The 20,269-nt window shown below is 44.9% G+C and overlaps 1 protein-coding gene across 1 annotated transcript in view; it reads left to right on the forward strand.

The window, feature by feature from the left end:
• The window catches only part of Srrm4 (serine/arginine repetitive matrix 4), a 154,620-nt gene that overhangs the window by 117,068 nt on the left and 17,283 nt on the right, over positions 1-20,269 (forward strand). Inside the window, exons 5-8 of the mRNA XM_003478301.5 lie at positions 1,575-1,601; positions 3,340-3,390; positions 6,287-6,385; positions 9,761-9,917. Coding sequence (XP_003478349.3) covers positions 1,575-1,601; positions 3,340-3,390; positions 6,287-6,385; positions 9,761-9,917 — 334 coding nt within the window. The remainder of the gene's footprint in view (positions 1-1,574; positions 1,602-3,339; positions 3,391-6,286; positions 6,386-9,760; positions 9,918-20,269) is intronic.

The raw sequence follows: 20,269 nt of genomic DNA on the forward strand, positions 1-20,269 counted from the left end.
AAGCCAAGGTTGGTGTTCTTTCTGCCTGTGTTGCTAGACTGCCTTAAACCTAGATCTCACTGGTTCTGTCCATTGTCTGCCCAGCCTTTCTATGGATGTTTTCTGAGTTTCCTATAAGACATGGAAAAGTTAATGAATGAATGCAGAACTTGGGCATTTAGTGAAATCTTGTTAATTTGAATCTTTCCACCTTGGGGCCCATGGTGGTAGAGCCAATGTCATGCCTGTGAGTGCAGACTAACATTTTATCACCTTCCAAGGCTGAACAATCTATACCATTTTTCATTATGAGAATCCTGGAAGTCACATGGCTTCTCACCAAAGAGCTCATTCTCCTGAGAAAGAGATTTGACAGAAGTTTAGAAATAGATCTTTTCTGCCCACTACACAGTCAAAGGGTTGGAGCCTTATAAGATAGAGATGATGGGAAATATTAATGCAGGTCCTTCCCAATCTTCACCTACTCAGCACCTCCCTGCTCATGATCCAGCTCCTCCAATTTCATAACGTATTTGGTCAATGATAGTTGACTTTTATTCTTGGAAGTTGAAGGTAGGAATAGGAGAAGCATGGAGGTTTTTCTTTCTCTTAACTAACAAAGCTTAAGAGTTCTCTTTTTTTAAATCTTATTTTTCATATCTATTTATTGAGCACCCATTATAGTATCATGAATGAAGATTCTAGGATCCAGAAACAGAATAGTGACCAAAACCCAGCTCCTGCCCTCAAATTACTGACGCACTAGTAGGGGAAATGGGTGATTATAGTGAGCAGAAGACAGGCCTCTGATAAGGACAAGTTCAGAAACTTGCCCGGGGATTGAGAGAGCAGAGAGGAGGTATCAGCGAGTCTTAGGAACTTAGAACATGTTGGGCAGTGTTTCAGTGAGAAAAGGAGGTTGGAGCAGAGCTCTGAAGAACAAGTAGCATCTATACTGGTGAAGCCGTATGAACACGGGCAACTCACTAACACATCAATGAGCTTCAGTGTTTTTGTCTGGAGAAATATTTGTTAGCAGTACTCTGCAGAGTGTAGTGGAAGACTGAATGACCTTGTCTGTGATGGGTACTTAACTCAGAACCTGGCACACAGTGAGAATTTCATATAGGGAAGCTGAGGGTCTCAAGGTGATGAGAAGAAGAAGAAGCAGGAGGGGGAGAGAGAGAAATAATCCACAATGAAGAAGAGAGAAAATGAGAGGGAGAAGAAGAGACAGAGGATTCTTTTATGGTCCAACTTCATGCAGGACAGACTTGCTAACAATTGTGGGTGAGGATTAGAGCACTGATCAGCTTTAGCCTAAGCATTCAATAGGCAAATCAATAATGTCATCTTCACATTCTTTAACATCCAACAGAGGAGGAGGACTGGCTACATGTCCTGATTCCCGGGTAGCATAATTCCAAACGCAGTGATGCATTCATGCCAGAAGCAGAATCCCAAACTCACCCAAATTTTTGTCTCCCTTCCCTTCTTTTCTCACCCTTTTTCTTCCATCCCGCTTTTCCCTCCCTTTCTTTCTCCTATCTGTGCTTCTCTCCTTCCTTATTCTGTTCCTTTTTCTTTTCAATCAGGTCATTCTCCAAGAAAAGAAGGCACAGGTAAGACTCTTGCAAACTCTTGTTACGTGTTCAACCTTCATCTTCCCCAGCCGGGCTTTGGGCAGCTTCCTGGATTAGATCTCAGTCTCATCTTTGTGTTCCTCCAGTTTCCACCAGGATGAAAACATAGCTAGGTTTCCATGAATGTTTTAGACCAGCTTTTAAATTCCACTGAGCTTGTGATTGCCCTGGATTTGCCCCTCGGGATGTTCCTCCCAGGAAAGCCCCATCAGCTCTGTTTGAGTCTGTTTTTACCACTGGTTGAAATCTTGAGCTATCTATGCAGAACATCTGTTCCATTATGCCATCTAAACTTTCCAAGAGCTGACCAGAGAATGGGGAGCAAATCTTAGTGTACTGGAAACACCAAGTGAACATAAATAAAGCTTTCACTAGCGGAGACTCACTGCAGAGGAGACCCTGCACTGAGCCCCTTCTCCATGTGCATGTATTTAATCCTCATTAATTCCCATCATAGCTGTGTAGGGGATGGTTTAGAGTCCCTGATGGCGACACTGAGACTAAGACAGGAGATGTAATAGTCATGTCCATTGAGCTAGATGCCATCAGCACCAACATTCAGGCTCTAATCTATCAGAGAGAATCAGGACAAGTGTCAGTGGCTTCTTAAATAAGAGTAGCCACAGGTACAGTGCTTTTCTGAATTTGAAGCCCTGTCACTTACTCATTTAATTCATGATGCTGATTGCCAATGTCACCCACCCACTCAGCTCCACAGGCTGAACAATGGCTGTATTTCATGGTTGAGTAAACTGGGTCTTAGAAAAGACAAGTAAGTTGCTAGACATCACACAGCAAAGAAACAGCAGAGCTGGGATTTGATTCTGATCTTTCGGGAAATCCTGCCCTGTTCTGTGGCCAAGGCTGCATCTCAATGTGGAGACAGTTCCTACGGCTAACTTAAAGTTCTGAGACAGCTGGGTGAAAATGATTTCCCCTTCCAAGGACAGTGATGGTTCCTAGTGACCCTCTGAAGCCAGTCTGGCTCAAAGTAACAAAATAGCATTCACCTTCTTAGATCTCATTTGATTACCTGAGACCTTGAGTTCTCATCATCTGTTCTAGCTGCAGCCCAGCTCTCTGTCTCAGAATTTTTTTAAAAAAAAACCTGAATATTTGAATATGCATGGAAGGAACATTTCAGAATCTACTAAGTTCCATGGGTGTTAGATTTCTCTTCCCTTACAAATTAAACTAAACATCAATCAGAAAGTATGGACTCTGGGACCCATTGTCTGGGATCCCTTTCCAGCTCACTTCTATGATCCTGGACATGTCTTAACCAATCAAGGCTCGGTCTTCATGTCTGTAAAATGGACCTCATTAAATGACCCTTCCTCCTATAGATTGTGGAGACAGAACAGTACAATGAGTTTTCTGATCTAAAGTATTTAGCAGAGTCCAACCTATCATGGGACCTCCAAGAATGAGATTTTCCTAGTATTACCTTTATTACCACCATGACTTTTAACTTACCTCAGCCCCCCATTTTCAGCATGCATGTGTGAATCAGGGTCCCGCTCAGGGCTTGCTGCACGAAAAAATTGGCAGCAACTTCTCTGGTCTTGGGCAATGATCAGTGTCCTTCCCCAAACTGCTTGGATCTAGAGACTCACTATATGTTCAGCATTTTAACTACTTGTTTATTTTTATCTTTCATTGCATTTCAGGATATTTTTTTTTGCCTCTTTCAATTAACTGGACGTTTCTTATTTAGCTCCTCTAGCCCAAAAAGCAAAAGAAAGGAAGTGAAGAGGCACAAAAAACAGTAAGTAGACACTATCTGGAATACACTCTCCAGTTTGGGGATCAGAGTCTTGGCTTCTAGTAGCTAAAGTGATAGTTACCAACTACACAAGAAAAGGGGAGAGGGGTAGATAATTTAGACCAAGGAAGTGAAAGAAGGAGAAAGTAGAAAGGGAGCTGTGTGTACACTTAAAGTCGTGGGTGAGTGCATGAGTGCATTCAGTTGTGTATATGATGTAATGTGGATGTGTATGCATGTGCATTTGTAGGTGCATGCAACTCTTCAGTTTGCATGTGTGCCCACTGTGTGTGCAGCTTTTGTGTGAATTGTGTGCATATTATATATGTAGTATGTACATTTGTACTGTGTACATTATAAAGATCTATCTGTACATCGTGTGTCATGCAAACATTTGTGTATATTATGTGCACAAATATATAAAATGTGGGCATAGAGTGTGTATATGTGGTACCTACTTGTGTTTATACAAATGCATTTCTGTCTGTGCTTGTTTTAGTATGTTTGTGGGTGGTATGCTTAAAGGTGCACCATGACTAGTGTGTATGATGAATTCTATGCACTCTGTGTGTGTACTGTTTATATGTTTATATATCTGTGTGTATTGCACACACAGGGCATGTGTCATGGTTTTCACATGTGTGTACTATGTATACTATGGGGCTCTGATCATGTGTGCATATTTGTGTGAGCAGATATATGCATCCACTCTGTTCTTCCTGGGTTTACAGTGAGGAGCTGCCAGTAAAGCTCTGACCCCCAATCCCGAGGCCCCAGCTGTTTCAAGGTTTATAGCTGGTAGTAGAAATTCAAATCATCCACTGCTGCCTGTGGAGTTCAGTTCCCAACCAAATTAAAACTAAATTTGGTATCAACCCACCTATTTTATACCCTGCAAATGTTAGTGCATGTTTTCCAATCAACTAATATTTTATCTCCCGCCAAGAAGCTTCTAAAGAGAGGATCAAAGACAATAGGATAAAAGGTAGTCAGTTGCTGGGGAGGGAAAAGAGGAGATAGAAACACAGAGGGAGTGCGTCCAGCTTGGCCACCTCAAAGGACCTCCTCATTCAAGGTCAGTGTGGTGGGCATTTCAGCCGCTGCCCTAAAGGCCTGGGAAATTCTCTCTAGAGCATCTAGTTAGCTTGGAGCAGAACTTCCTCAAATCAGGCTTGCACAATAGAAGTCAAAATTGTTAATCTTATATATTGACTATGTTTTCATGCTAAGCACAGATCTGGTCAGAGATCTGCTCAGAGATCTCAGCGTTACATATACAGTGAGGCCACAGGACAGGCAGCCACGAGACCACCAGGGGTCCATGGTCCCAGCTGCCTCTAAGCACTGAAGTGACTCAGCTCTCTTTTATTCAACACCCTTTGGTGTGGTTTAATATGTGCTGGGCCCAGGGACAGTGGTGAACAGACATTCTCCTGGCCTCGGGGAGCCCACAGTGGATAGACATGGGACAGAGGCAGGAAGTGGAAACCCACATCATAGGGTCTTCCTGCAGGAGGGGTGTCCAGGCTGGGGGCAAGACTGGGAGGCTGTTCCAGGTTAAGCAAGCAGTTTGAGCTCTCTGAGTCATTTCTTCATCTGTAAAATAAAAATAATGAGAAAAGCTACATCCTAAGTTATTGTGAGGCATAAATGTGTCTATTGAAGAAAAATGCTGAAGCACAGAGCCTGGCATGAAATATGTGTTAGACATAGCTGATCTGTCATTGTCATCATCCCCAACACCGGGACAGCATGAACTGGGAAATGTAGTGTGTGAATCAGGATACAGGCAGAGGGTTACACATCCAAAATGGTTTGATTCTGCTAGGACAGGGCAAACCCATCAAAACCTGTGGCCAGAGGTCAGCGCAGGAGTTAGCACCTGAAGATGCTTCTGTTTCAAAATCAGAGTTTGAACTCAACAGAAGGATCATGGGGATGCTTTACAGAGCAAAGAGACATGGCCTGATGATTACATTACAGGAATCTCTGTATCCTTTCTTGAGATAACCAGACGGCCAGCCTCTCAGTAGAATCATCTCTAACTCCCACTGGCTTCCCAAACCACCGACACTGTTTTTGCATCCTTAATCACCACTGCCACTGCTGGTGCCACTTCTGGATTGTCATTATTGGTCATAAGTAGCTGAACTAACCTGGAGTAATTCCATTACAGTGGTGATGGTAGTAATCCTTAATGATTGCTTATAGACCATTCTGAAGGCTTTCTATTCCATGCTAAGGATATGGAATTTATTTCCAGAGTCTAAAGTTACAAATTGGCAGCCCAAAGGCCTAATTTACTCCGCAAATTGTGTTTTGTTTTCCACAAAATGTAACTTTAAAAAAAAGGAACTTCCATTTAAAATAGGAATATTTTACATTAAAAATACCTATGTTTTCACATTTGCTTGAAAAATTAAAACATCCAGCATATCCTTGTTCTGGAGATAAAGCAATCTTTTCATACTTCAGTCCAGGCTACAGGCTGGTAATTTTTTTAGTTTTTGGCTGATCCCACATTCAGGGCACCTGACTGGTCCTGGAAGCTGTGCAGAACTCAGACTGCTGTCTGAGCTGAGGGACAGGTGGGCTGGGGAGTGGCTTTTTGCCCAGGGTATGATCTGCACCAGGTCTGCTTGCAGTTTGGGGGGCAGGGCAGGCCCTGAGTCATCCGCTTTCCCTCCAAAAACTCTCTCCTGCTCTGCTGTTTGGTACCACTAGGTGGAGACCCTGGACACACAGGAAGCTGGGGTGGTGCAAAGCAGGGGTCACAGACCTGTGGGAGGGGTCGTGACTCCTGGAGAACAAAATGGAAGTTTGTCATAAGACCTCTCTCTCTCTCTCTCTCTCTCTCTCTCTCTCTCTCTCTCTCTGACTGTGTCTTACACTCCACAAGATCCCGAAGCCGGCCCCGAAAGTCTCATCGTCACCGCCATCACCGCTGTCCCTCCAGGTCCCAGAGCTCAGAGTCGCGCTCCTCCAGCTATGAGAACAGGTAACCCTTTGCCCAGTGGAGCCCGATCGATCATCCATCCCACTTGGGTCCTGAACACAGGCTAAGACGATAACAAGGTTATCCCCAGCGGCTGCCCCTGCCCTGTGCTCAGCAACTGACTTCCTCAGAAAAGGGCTGCAGTGCAGACGGGGCTGCCTCACTGACCGCATGGACAGCAGCACTAGGGATCCCAGATGCATGCTCTCTGAGTGCCCATGAGGCCGCACTTTGTATACAGATCCACAAGGTCCGCTCTACACCTCCATTGAAGAAGGTACTGTTGTTACTTTCTTTGTAAAGATGAAGAAACAGAGATGCATCACTGACACTGATGTTACAGCTGTGAAAACTGCCTCTTGGTGGGCAAAGAGACTTACAAGTACAAAGCACAAGGCACAAGATGAGAAACTTGTTCATCGCTTAGCACTAAGCGACAGACCAAGCGTGACAAAATAGCATCCTTCACTAAGGGATGCTCAGAGCAGAGACACTAGGCACCTATAAAAGGTCACACAGCACAAAGTACCAATTTATAAAGCTCTTCCGATCACTTTTCTCCTGCCTCAGACTGTGTCTGTGCTGATACACTGACTCCCCGCCTGAGAAGGGGAGAGGGGTTCTCCTGGGGATGAGAAGAGGAAGGAGCAAGAGAAGAAAAAGGAGAGAGACAAGAATAAGAACCAAAAGGCAGTAGGGTTTTGTTGATGGTGATGTTTGGGGTGCCGAAGTCCAGCAGAAACATCACGCCCAGATCTGATGTCAGGGGCTGCTTGTCTCCCTCTGAAGTGCGTCTCACGCTTCACTGCAGGTTCACGACGCCTGGAGAGGTTCTAGAATCTCGGTATCTGGGTCCCACCTTACGCTAGTGAAATCAGAAGGGCCGAAGGAAAGGACAAGAGTGACCGCATGAAGGGGAGAAGGTGGGAGAGGAAAGAGGAAAAGAAACAGAAAGAGCAAGGGGCAGGAGGGAAGCGCAGAAAAACAGAGTGAGGGGGGAGAGGAGGAGTAAGAAGGGAAGGAGGAGGACAAACGGAAGGAAGAGGAAAGGAAAAGGGGACAGGAGGAGGACGAGAGAGGGAGAGGAGGAGGAAGAAAAAAGAGCAGATTTACCCAAACCCTGCTGTGTGCCAGGCACTGGGCTACAGTTCCAAATACTTTTTCTCTCTTAATCACCCAAATAATGCCATGACCTAGACCAATGCTTCTCCACCTCAGCTGCACTTTTCAATCACACCAGGAGTTTTTAAAAAAATGACAGTGCCTGGGTCCCACCTTCGAGCCACCTTCCTGTGATTCCGACACAGTGGTGTCAGGGCAGTGATGTGCTTAGATCTCCCCAGGCATCATAAGCCCACAGTTCCATGTGGGAAGCAGTAGAGACAGTAGCCTCTCATGTCCCCTGTTATGAGCTGACCTTGGTATCCCTGCTGAACACTGGTGGCCAATACCACCATCAGATGAGCCTATGCTGTGACCCTGATTGTGCAAGACAAAAATGGGACACCTCTGTAGTCAGATCGGTGCCCAGAGGGAACAAGAACTTTGTCCCAAACACAGCATTGTTCAAATGCGTGTCTAGCTAGCTAATTTGAGTAGCGCCTGCTTCTTAGGCAGTTCGGTTGTTGGCCTTGGCCTAGTCCTCTCTCTCTCTCTCTCTCTAAATAAGAAGGAGGTAAGTGCCTGGTCACTGAATTACTCTGCTTTCTGCATGCATCTAATTCAGAAGAGAGCCCTAGTCCCTTTGGCTCTCCCAAACCACCTACTACAAGCCAAAGATGATGGTAGGCTCATCCTAACATCCTCTTACGGAAACATGCTGCATCCCCCTGTGGTATGCATGCCCCATCTGCAAGGCTTGTTCTGACATGCGTGGGTTCCTGAGCTAAACCACATCACTGACAACTTATAGCTGAGAAAACTGCCTCCTGGTATGCAGAGACCTAAGGGAGGTCCCACAGCTAGAATGTTGGGACAAATAGTTCTGGGGGACTCATCCTGATTGCTCTACCTCCAAATTGCTCTTCCTGGTTAAGTACTCCTGGCTTAGGCCAGAGGATTGTGCAGAGACTCAGCAACTTACCTGCCAGAGAAATGGTTCACACGGCAGACACTGGCCCTGGGCACCCTGCTGCTGTCCAGCTCCTGGTGGTGCTGCTTCTTGAGTGCCTGTTGAGTTAAAGGGTTCCCCAGAAGGCCTGGGAGTAAACCAAAAATTAGCACATGGGATATATACTCACTAGAAAAGGGATCTGGAAGAGCCCAGAGCAGAGAAGGACTGTCCAGAGCCATAACCAGAGAAATGAGGTCATTTCCTAAAAGTGCAGAAAACTGTTGTGGCCCTGCTATTTTTAAGATGTGTGACCTCAGAGATCTCAGCTCTTTGATCTGCAAAATGGGAAGATAGTACTTGACCTTCAAGTTGTAGGGGCGACTCTGAAAGTACCTTAGGAAGGGTTTCTAGGTGCTGACCAAATCCATATGATATTATTTCCATTTCCTATTGTGTCTCAGCGAGTTGATGGAACATGCATCAAATGCGCCCATTTCAATGATCATGCACCCCCTCGTTTCAGTACACACAAGGCAGCCAGCTCTAAACATAACAAATTTGCATGACCTATTTCGGTATTTTTGTCCAGTCACTTTTCCCCCAATATTCTGAGTAACATTGAATGTTCTGCCTTCATTTCACAGAAGGAACACAAACAGTTACATTTATAGACAAACCCATGGAAACTCTGACAGGCATGCCCAAACATGGTCACATGGCAGAAAATCACACAGGCATGAAGGAATCAAGAAAGACCTTTGCTCTATTCACAGATGAACCTCAGCCACCAAAATAGTGTCAGGTACAAGAATAAGCAGGGCCAGGTGTGGTGGTACGTGCCTGTAATCTCAGCAGTCGGGAGGCTGAGGCAGGAAGATTGTTGTGAGTTTGAGACGAGCCTGAGCTACAAAGTGAGCTCAAGGCCAGCCTGTACTCCACAGTGAGATCCTGTCGTGAAAAGACCAAAACAAAGGGGGGGGGGGAGTTATCAAGCCATCAAATGAGATAATGAATGAATGAATGAATGAATGAATGAAAATTGAATGGATGAATAGATGGATGACTGGAGATGGATGGATGAATGCATGGGCAGAGGGGGGATGGGTGAATGGGCAGAAGGATGGATGGATGGATGATGGATGGATCAGTGGGTAGGCAGATGGATAGATAAACACCCAGTCTAGTTTTCATGCACACACTTTCAGACATACCCAGGGACTAAGTTATATGAACATGTGCAAACACGCTATCATGTTGATCCCTCAATCTCCTCTCTACCCTGCTCACCTTCAAAAGACCCTCAGGTCTCTCTCCTCTGCCTCCAGGCACCGAGGCCGGTCTCCTGAGGAAGGGCGGAAGTCCCGCCACAGGCACTCCCGCCGCTGCTCCAAGACCCTCGGCAAGGCCAGCCCCGAGGCCCGGTCCAGCCACCCTCCCAGCCAGCCTCTCCAGATGCTCAGCTTCCTGTCGTCCAGGGGTGTAGTAAGTATTCTGAACAGCCTCCTCTGCCAGTCTTGCCACAACATTTGGGGGAGGTGGAGGTACAAGTTCAGGGCAATGTATGACACATTTTAATTCAGTTTCGGGCAAAATATCCCACTGGCTCCAGACATCATTAGTGATGAACCAAATGGTCATTCAGCAGCCTTTGGCAGCACTTGCCTTGGGGATTTGGGGAGCAGAGGAAGAAAAACTAAAATACTCAGAATCTTTTATCGGGGGATGTTCTATAATAAATATTGGTCTTCAGAGTGACACCTGCAAGACTACATGTGTGAGATATCACAGGAGATTTGTTTGACAAGGGAAGGGAACAAGGGTCTTTGACAGGACAGAAGCTCTAGTTTTTACTCAAATTCTGCATCTTTTATGCCAGCTGGCTGGCAGCATTTGTTGGCAGCTGGAATTTGATTCCAGCTATAAATGTGACCTTGAATTTATATGAAAATTTTCCTCTAAGGAGCTCATAATACTTGACCTGTCTCTTCTCATGTGTCCGCACAAGGTCTTGAGGACTTGGGGGAACAGCTGCTGTCAGTCGTCCCTTCCACATATGAAACAGAAATACCAAGCTCACAAAGGTTAAGACATAGGGTGAAGTCACAGAGCGAGGCAAGAGCAAATCCAGTTTAACAAAATGGCCCTGGGTTGTGTCTGCCGTGTCCCCCTGGGTTAACAAGGAGCTGGAACCTGATTTCACTGTGAACAAGAGCTGCAGGGATGGTTCTGAATTGAAGTCCTAGCTTTGCCATTTGCTAGCTGTGTGACTTTGGGCAAGGGACCTGGCCTCAGTCTTCTCATTGATAAACTTGAAGTCATATCGCTTCCTATGGGACTGTTGAGGTTCTCCAACAAGAGAAAGTAGGTGAAGGCTTATTATAGACTCCAATGGGAGAAACACCCAAGGAGGGGAAGCGTCAATGCTGGCACAGCCATACTTGCAGCCAACAGCTGCAAAAAGACCTGTTTGTCCAGCTATATGAGGTCTTAAAAACTTCAGAGAGTTTTTCCTTTAAAAAGGATAAGGTAGAAGCAAGAAAAAATTCAGGATGGCTTGCAGGGTGGTCAAGAAATGTGAGGCAGTGATAAGCCACAGAGAGCCCTGAATGATACAATAGTTACCCACAGACCATTCTGGGGAAACTCATCTTCTTCAGGCAAGCCACCTTGTCTCTCCAAGCTCTCATTTGGCTTCCTATTGCCTACCTGGACCATCCACAACTCTCCCCAGATGCCTTCTTTGTGAGGAGGCCCATGGTTACTGAGTACTTAGAGGAGGCAAGTATGCACATGCATTCTCTCCTTCCTAAGCGTCCTAAAATGGGTTTCTCAGCCAGGTGTGGTGGGGCATGCATCACAACTTCAAACACAGCCTGGGAAATTAAGGAAAATCCTATAGGAAAGGAAGAGAGAAAGACAGACACACAGGCAGGCAGACAGACAGACAACAAAAGAAAGAGAATGAGAAAGAAGGCTGAAGATGTAGTTCAGTCCGTGGGCCCTGAATTCAACTGCAAATATCAAAAAAGAAAGGGAGGTTTCTACAGCAAAGAATCCAGAAGCCTGGATGCAAGTTTTGGCTTGGCTAAATGGATCATTTTACCCCTTCCAGCCTCAGTTCCCTCAACTGAGAAATGGGCGTGGTTATCCCACGTGTCTCCCACGAGCAAAGGTAAAAATAAATTTGAAATACAAGCAATAAAATGTAGAAGAATGTTTCTGAATTCGCTAGGGCTGTCTCTGGTCGTAGTATTTGTGGCAGCTAATCTGGCAGCCCCAAGTGACCCTAATACTAAGCACCATTGGAAACGACTTATACCGTAGGGCAGGAATGTTTTCCTAACAAGGCCAAGTCTGTCAAGGTGCTGCAGAAAGCTGGATCTGCTCTCCCACACCAGCCACTTATGTGACCAGGTTGGCTCCTGGCAGTTATTCATCCTAAAACACACAGGTGTGGGATGGCTTTGGAGTAAGATGCTTCAGTGTCCCACATGAGCCAAGCACTTATCAGAAGAGCTGAAATCCAAGGGTCATCTGTGCCGTCCATGCTCAATCCTTTCTCATCTTTTCTCTTACCAAGGCAGAGATGAGAGAAGACTCCAGGTTGGACCAAAGATTTATCAAGAGTCCTGGCCCCAAGGTTTGTCTCTCTGTTAGAGAAAACAGCAGAGACTTTAGGAGTTCACCTAAGCCCATTGCCCTAATTAGCATGCATGAAAATGAGGCACACAGAAAAGAGAATTCCATGGTTTGATGATAAGGTGGACTTGTTAAAAGCAATGATCAAAACCTGGTTTGAAGCTATGTGTTAGTTACTTAAACCTTTCTGAGCCTCAGTTTCATCATCTTTAAAATAATAATAGCAATCATAATAATAGATAAAGCCAGTCTCTTATTCAAAAGACAATTTTGAACCCAGTGCTTAACCCAGGGGCAAAACTCAGTGAATATTAGTAATGTGATGATAATACCATTCCAGGTCCCAGGTCTGCACTTGAGCACCTGTGGAATCTTGAGCAAGTTGTAGAAACTGTGTCTCATTTTCCTTTGAATCACAAAAACAACCAAGACTGATCGAATGAGACTGCCAGGACTTCAAGGGAATAAAAATGGTGGGATGTGATAGACCTGTAGTAAGTCTATCTAATGTTTGCTGCTAGCAGGAGCAGCGGCACAGTAGTGATAACAGAGGTGGCAGTGATAACAATAGAGAGGGAAGAGACCAGTTTCTTTCTGTCCAGATAGCAGCTGCAGCCCAGATGACTATGTTTACCACCTCCAAGTTGCCTGGCTCCTGGAAGAGTCAGACACTCCTTGAATCTGATCCTCTGAGTTCCTTCCGCACTCAGACCTTTCTCATCTTCTCTGTTACAAGGGCAGACATAGAAGAAGGCTACAGGCTGGACTAACGGTGCTCCAGAAGTCTGGCCCTAAGGTTTTTCTCTCTGTTAGAGACAACAGCAGAGGCTGTTTCATGGAATCTCCTGTCAAACAGTCATTCAGGTCTATCAGCATCTAGTGAGCATCTACAGCTGATCAGGGTCTGCTTTGGGTTTGGAGAGCCTATGAGTAAAACTGAAACAGCCCTAACGGGGAGAGACAGACAGTACACAACAATCGATGCTTGGATTGGGGAGAAGGTTAGCAGGCAGAGGAAGGGATTAGGAGTCAGGTCGGCAGAAGAAATAGCCATGAGCCGAGAAATGAAGGAGCAGAATTTAGCCAATGAAAGGGAAAAATGAAAACTGGAGATGAGGTTTGAGATACAGTTGCAGACCTCTGGAGGTGAATAGGAGCCTGAGCACGAAGGGTCTTCTACACCATGGCTCCTGCCACACTCACCTGCTAGCATTTAACATGTACAGCTCTTTAAAATATCAAGGATGGGTACATTACATCAGTGGGGCTCATTTGTATATATGACTATGTAAATGTAGGGCTTGACTATTACTAGCTGGTGGGCTCATTTGCATATATGACTATGCAAATGTAGGGCTTGACTGTTACTAGCTGGTGAGCTACAGTAACTTGCGACTCTGTTGTTTGGACAGAGCCCTGAGTCAAATAGAAGGTCCTATGGAGACGGGGTAGGGCCCCTTAATAACCTACTCATGGGCCTTATTTTCCCTCAACCATTTCTGTTTCAGGCACCAGGGAGATGAAATAAGTAGTCTTCTTTAACTCCTAGAGCTCACAGTCTAGCAGCCAACACAAAGCTACAATATAGAGCTAGAGTGTTATTCTCAAGGTTCAGATCAAGTCCGTGAGCACCCATGCTGATTCTGCCTGTGAAAATCTTCAAATATTTGCATGCCAGTTGGCAAATAGTCCCTGTCACCAGCTCACTCCATCCCCAGTCAACCCATCCATCCCTTTCTTCCCCTGACATTTTCTGGACCTCCTCACAATCCAGCCACTAAAATGTGACATTTAATCCCCTTCAACATCCAGGCCAACATCTGTTCTAGTGAGGTAATGCCTAGACCCAAGTGAATATTGATAATTTTAATGTCACCTCTGGCAGTGATGGAAGCAAGTACAATGTACAGGGGAAAGGTCACAAAATGTTGTCTTGATGTCCTGGGCTTTGAAGAATGGGTAGGAGTTCATTAGTTTGAGATGGTTGATGGCAGGAAGAAGGGAGAAATACTACTATGTGCCAGGCATTGTCACATACTTGACACAGTTTGCTCACTTGATCCACATTAACAGTTCTTTGAGAGAGATGCAATTATTATCATCATTTTACAGATGGGAAAATTGAGGCTCTGAGAGGCAAAGTGACCCCGGAAGGTAGCCCAATTGGGAGAAAATAGGGCTGGTATGGATCAGGGCTGTGCCTTGGAAACTTACTGTGACAGCCAGCATGGAAGGCGGGTGGGAGGAATAAAAGGCTAAGGGCCATGGTGTGGCCAAGCCCTTTCTCTGTCAAGTGGCCCATACTGGAAGGGGCCTGATCACAGAGGAGTGCGCCCAGGAGAAGGGCAGGATTCTTTCTTTCATGCATTTAGCTTGGGCCAATAGTGGCCTCGTACGTCTTGTCACCAAACACCTGCACAGATGACAAGACAAAGAAAAGATCAGAGAACTTGGTATCCAATAAAGAGATAGCTGTAAGCTGAGAAGGCAAAACAGCACGAGTGATGAAGGCACGGGAGCAGATCCGAGCTCTCTGGAATCCTCATTCCTGTCTCCCTGTGAGGCTGAGGGTGACAGCAACAACTGATGCTTATTGAGCAACTATTATGCACCAGAAGCCTGACTGAATTCTTTATATGAATCTTAGTCACTTATTTTGTATAATAGCCCCATAGGACAACTGCCACGCCTACCTCCTTTTCTAGACCACAGCCTAGAAAAATCAAGGAAAGAAAGCTAGGTTTTGAACCCAGAAAGTCTCACCTCAGAATCCATGTGTTTCATTACAACCTCCCTTGGGTCATTTCACTTTTGTACATCTCAGCGTCCTCCTGTGTGTCTGAGGCTAATAATGGTAACTATTTGCAGAACTGTGATGAGGATGAAGACACAGAATCCACTCATTTTTGAAATGTGCATTAAGTCCCTTCCACGTGCTGGACACTGTTCCAGTCACAGCCAGCAGCAGTGCTTACCTATGTGCGACTTCTGCTCTGTGTAAAAATCTTATCCCAATTCTGCAGATGTAGCCAGCACTCCATATACGATAGATGCTGCTGTTAGGATTTGTTCTCATAGTAGCTTTTTACAGTTTTCTCAAAACAAGCCCAGAAGCAATCTCTGACCTTGGAAAGCTTAATCATATCCAGAATCATAGGTGGACTTCACAACAACCATGGAAGAAAGGCAAGATGGGAATATGCTTTCCCTTCTGCAGATAGGGAAACTGAGGCTGAAGGAGAGTTTGTGGATGGTCCTGGTCTTCAGAACCCTGCCCCAAGCTTTAGGATATCCCTGGGAGCCTCAATATCCAAGCCATTCATTGCTGTTGAGAGGACTGGAGGGTAGAAAAGGATAAGCTGACCTGGAGATTTTGGGGACCACTTGTATTTGTTGTTGTCGTTTTTTTTTTTTTTTTTTTTTAATGAGAAGTGACACGGTAGTGTTAACTTGTACTTGTGCTAAGGACAGAAGGAGCACTGCCATTTTCCATCACCCGATGAACATTTCACCACTAGAAAACATAGGAAGGACATGACCTTGGGCCAAAAGATGTCTAAATCAAATACATTGTGCTACATGAAAAGCTCATTACTTTGAACTTATCTCCGTCTTTTCAGTCTTGGCAAGGGAAAAATATTGTCTAACTGGGCCTATGTAGAGATTTTTCAAAAGCTGGTGAGCAGGGGCCCTCCAAAGAAGTTCCCGAGAAAGGGAAAGCCAGAAGACACCGTTCCTTTCAGGCCCCTGGCAAGAACCTCAGACTACCTCCTCCAACCCAGGACCAGGGCACTGCACGCCCTGGCGATGACCCTAGTCTTAGAGGACTTTGTCACCACCTCATAATCTCGGCAGATCTGTCTGTCTTTCTCCACCTCCTCCCCCTCCTCGATGAACTCCCAGCAGGTCAATGAATCCATTCTTTTGCTGTCTTCCTAATTAGTGTTCAAAGGAAGATGAACAACAGCAAGAAAAATAAACTTAATGTCTTTGTGAAACAAAAGGATTTTTAAAAAAAGGAATAACCTGAACCCTCTAGCTAAAAGCTCTGCCATGCAGCTCTGTTCTCACATGAGATTTTCCAGTCCCCCATATGGCAAAGAGGGAGTAAAAAATTTATAGCCGTCTCTCTCCATGGGGCCATTTGAAGCTCCGTAAATGGACTTGTTCAGTTTAATTGGAATTCTCTTCTTGATTGTATTTTTGTAACCTATTAGGCCAAGCTGCCTCTTGATCTCGGAATTCATCTGAAATTAAATTTTGAAGTGTAAGTGAGAGGTTGCCTTTTTTCCCTTCTTGATTAAATAATGATTTGAAACAAAAACAATAAATAACAGAGCCGGCTCCCCTGGAGGGCAGAGAGAGATTTCCAGGGAAACACAGGGGATGTGGGGTTTGTGATGGGGGGATTTAATTACTTATTAGAAAAACCCAAGTGTTAACATGGAGTACATTAAACAGCAAGGAATGCTTTTGGGTTAAGAAAGAGAAGAAAAAAAGGATAGAGGAAGAGAGAAAAGGAGAGATACAGAAAAAAAATGGAGCTTCATATTGAGAGATTAAAAGAATAAAGAAAGACACAAGTTTGCAAAAAGCAAATTTCCCTTTAAAAGTTTGTATACATATATTTATGAAATTTCATATATACATACAAATATATAGGAAGTCTCATAAATACACATACTGTATCTAGAAAATTGGCATCTCAGGTCCAGAGTGGAAAGGTTTGGAATAGCTCTGAGATCCTGATTGGCTTTAAGGGCTCTGGTCTCCTGGTTCCTTTCACTGACAAGGGTCCCATGGAGATTAGAAGTGTGGCGATAGGGGCTGGGAATTTAGCTCAGCGGCATAAGCACCTGCCTTGCAAGCAGGCGGTCGTGAGTTCGATCCCCGGTACCGATAAAAAGGAAAAAGACAAAAAAAAAAAAAAAAAAAAAGAAGTGTGGCGATAGGGAAACTGTGCAGGACACTCCTATTGCTGGGAAGGAGAGGTAAACATACAAGAGGCACCCTGTGTGGCTTAGAGAAAGATCAGGATAGCAGCAGAGTTTCAGAGCCAGAGGTCTTAAATTCAGATATCTCAGGGGTCAGGTAACTAATAGACTTTAAGCCATCCCACACAGCCTGGGGCCAGGACAACACATGCCTTGTCTAAAAGGAACAGCTGTGATCATTCTCAAACCCATTATTGCCAGGAAATGTGGGCCCGGATCCTATTTTTTTCAACAAAAACTGGAAATGGGGTTATTATGTGAGATCTCTCCACTTCCCACATTTTGGCAGCTAACTTAAATTTGTTTACAAACATGGAAAGTGGGCGAAAGAAAACATATCCAAGACAAAGCACCAATTGGCTAGCTAGTTTTTCTGCATTGCTTTAGGGTACTAAAGCACAAACTTCTCCTATATCTGTCTCTTCATTCTCCCTGATTCAGGGCACACAGCTGTCTTCCAGTTTCTAGATGATACTTTCTGGCCCAGAAATGTTGCAGAGCTGGTCTATAAATCCCCAGCTCCGACCTTATTTGGCCTCTGCTAAAGCTGGAGTATATATTCTACGTAGATTCGCACAGTGGCCCCTATGGAATTCAGCTACCACTGCCCCCTTTATGGACTGACAATGTATCTTTGATTTGTTCTGTCAGCTCATTTCCCCACCCCTTTTCCTCTCAAATAAACTATCAGCACTCTAATTCCTGTTTCAGTTTCTTGGAATCCAGGTTAGGCAGGAGTTATGTGACTTGATAATGAGGCCAGGACTGAATTTTTTGCCCTATCCCAAAGGTAGGCTTCTGGAAAGGCAGGGCAGAAAAGATGTGGGTTGAGATGAAGGGAGGGGTGAGATTGGACCAAAGAACAGAGCCCTAGTGTAAGTGTTCCAGGTCTTAAGTGGAGATCCTGGGCACCACAAAGACATTATTACTGGAGGATGATAAATAGGGGATGGCATATTCTGGTGGTAGTCTTGGGGAGCATTTCCCATCCAGTTAGTCATACAGGGATAGACAGTAGTTACATGCACAGAAATTCCTGACAGTTGCAGAAGAGCTCTTCAAAAATGAATTTTGAAAGGCCAGTTATCTAAGTGATGGACAGAGAGGAGCAAAGGGAAACTACCCTATCACACCAGTGTTGAGTGGTGATTGCATCTTATGGGCCAGAAGAACCCCGGCTAGGAAAGAGAGGCTCACAGACAGGAAGACATGCAGGATCCTCCATCATGCAACCAGTCAGGGAACTCATGACTCAAAGTCCTCCTGTGCATTTTCACAGTATCACCTCATTCCATCTTGGGTTCCTCTCAACTGCAATCTTTTTTTCCTCTTCTTCATGTGGGTGGATGGAGAGTTGCACCCACCTGAAGGGGGAGTCAGGGTTAGAAGGCCATTAAACTCTCCAGGCACTTCTAACGATGAGTTTATTAAAATGCTTTTACCATGTGCAGTAACAAACAGAGCCATCAGGACTTATAAAAATAAAATCAGATAAGGTTCAGCTAAAGAATAAGGAAGACAGACAGAACTTTAGATGGCTGCTTGTTCCCTGCCCAATTATCCTCTAAGCAAACCAAACCAAGTGATAGTTGCAGTTTAGTACCCATGTAAATATTATAGGATGCTAGATGTACTGCCCCCAACATCTCCCCATCCAGGGCAACTACAGCTTGGAGCAATAGTGTTATAACACAATGGCTCTCATTCCTCAATGAGTGAATGGAAGAAAGACTGACTGACTGAATGAATGAATGAATGAATGAATGAATGAATGAATGAATGAAATACAGAGTACTCTGCTGTTCTGGTCTGGGGGATGAGAGAAGTCTTTCTAAAGAAGATGATATAAAGCCTAAAGGGTGAATGTAAATTTAAGTTTTGTTAGTGGGGGAGAAACAAGAGTGTTCTGTACAAAGGAAATAGCAAATACAATGACCAGAGTTTGGGAGAGAAAGACACAGTGGCAGAACCAAGAAACCTCAAACTGGTCAGCTTAGATCATGGCAGCGAATATGGAAGTGTGTGGAAGGGATGAGATTTGTGAAGTCTGCAGTGTTTAATTGCAAAGGAGGTTGTAATCCATGTCAAAGGTTTAGATTCATGCAAAGAAATGGGATTGCTAACCAAGGAAAAGTTGGTATTTTCTCACACCACAGTCAACCTAATGTGAATGTTTCAATAATATGCTTATCTCTGTTTTCTGGTCATGATGGAAAAGTATGATGGCTGTGGGGTTCTCAGTTCTAACCATACAAATCATGGCCAGGAGGAGAGAGACTGAAAATATCCCTGTGAGTTCAGGTGTGGGGCTAAGAATGTGAAACCCAATGCAAGGTGCCCTTCTTCATCCACCAAGCTGAAAGGACATCAGCTCTTAAATCCTTACTCATGAGGTCCCATAACATACAGGGAAAAACACTTTGCAAACAGATATCAAAACTGAGGACAAGTAACGGAGAAGAGACCCAGCCTGGCTGCTCCCACGTAACAAGCCAGGAGACACTGGAAACTACCGCACTCACGGACCTCTAGGTTGAATTAGATTCTAGCCTAGTTCCTTTGAAGATGGGCTTGCCGGATTCATTTGTGATATTCTAGCTCCCACCCACTGGAACACAGATTTCTTGAGCCCATTCCTGGATCAAGCCCCAGTCCGAAAGCTCAGGTTCCAGGGTTTAACTTCCTGGCACTCTCCTTCCTCCTTCCTGACAGAGGCAGTGGTGGGGAAACACGCGTTATCACCGAAATTCAGAGGCCAGTAGCGATGTCATCCCAACTGCAAACCAGAAAGCAAATAGGAGCTGAGTGGAAACAGGATCTCTAATGTTCTTATAAGTCTCACTAGAAAATTCTACCTGGACTAACTTACTACTAAGGTCTTACCTGTAATACAAAGCTAGCCTGATCACCAACAGGTAAACAGCAGCTGCACTGGGTTGAACTTCGCAAAGTGGCTTAGCATCTTGCCTGTGCACAAAGCCTAACAGAAGTATTCATAAAAGAAACCCTGGGGCCCTCCATCCATAAAAGAAGCCTCAGGAGTTAACAACTTAAGCTGCTGGAGTTACCTCAGTTATTCCCAAAGTTCCAGTATCTCTGTATTTCACCTTGTGACTAATTGCTGGAAGGCGGAAATTGTGTAGAGAAGCCTAGAAGTCCCTTCTTTGGCCCAAGGACCATGGGATGGGGAAGTACATGGGG

This window comes from Cavia porcellus, unplaced genomic scaffold (assembly GCF_034190915.1).
Source record: "Cavia porcellus strain 051 isolate PalLab524CR breed Dunkin Hartley unplaced genomic scaffold, mCavPor4.1 scaffold_16, whole genome shotgun sequence".
In the NCBI taxonomy this organism is placed as follows: Eukaryota; Metazoa; Chordata; class Mammalia; order Rodentia; family Caviidae; genus Cavia; species Cavia porcellus.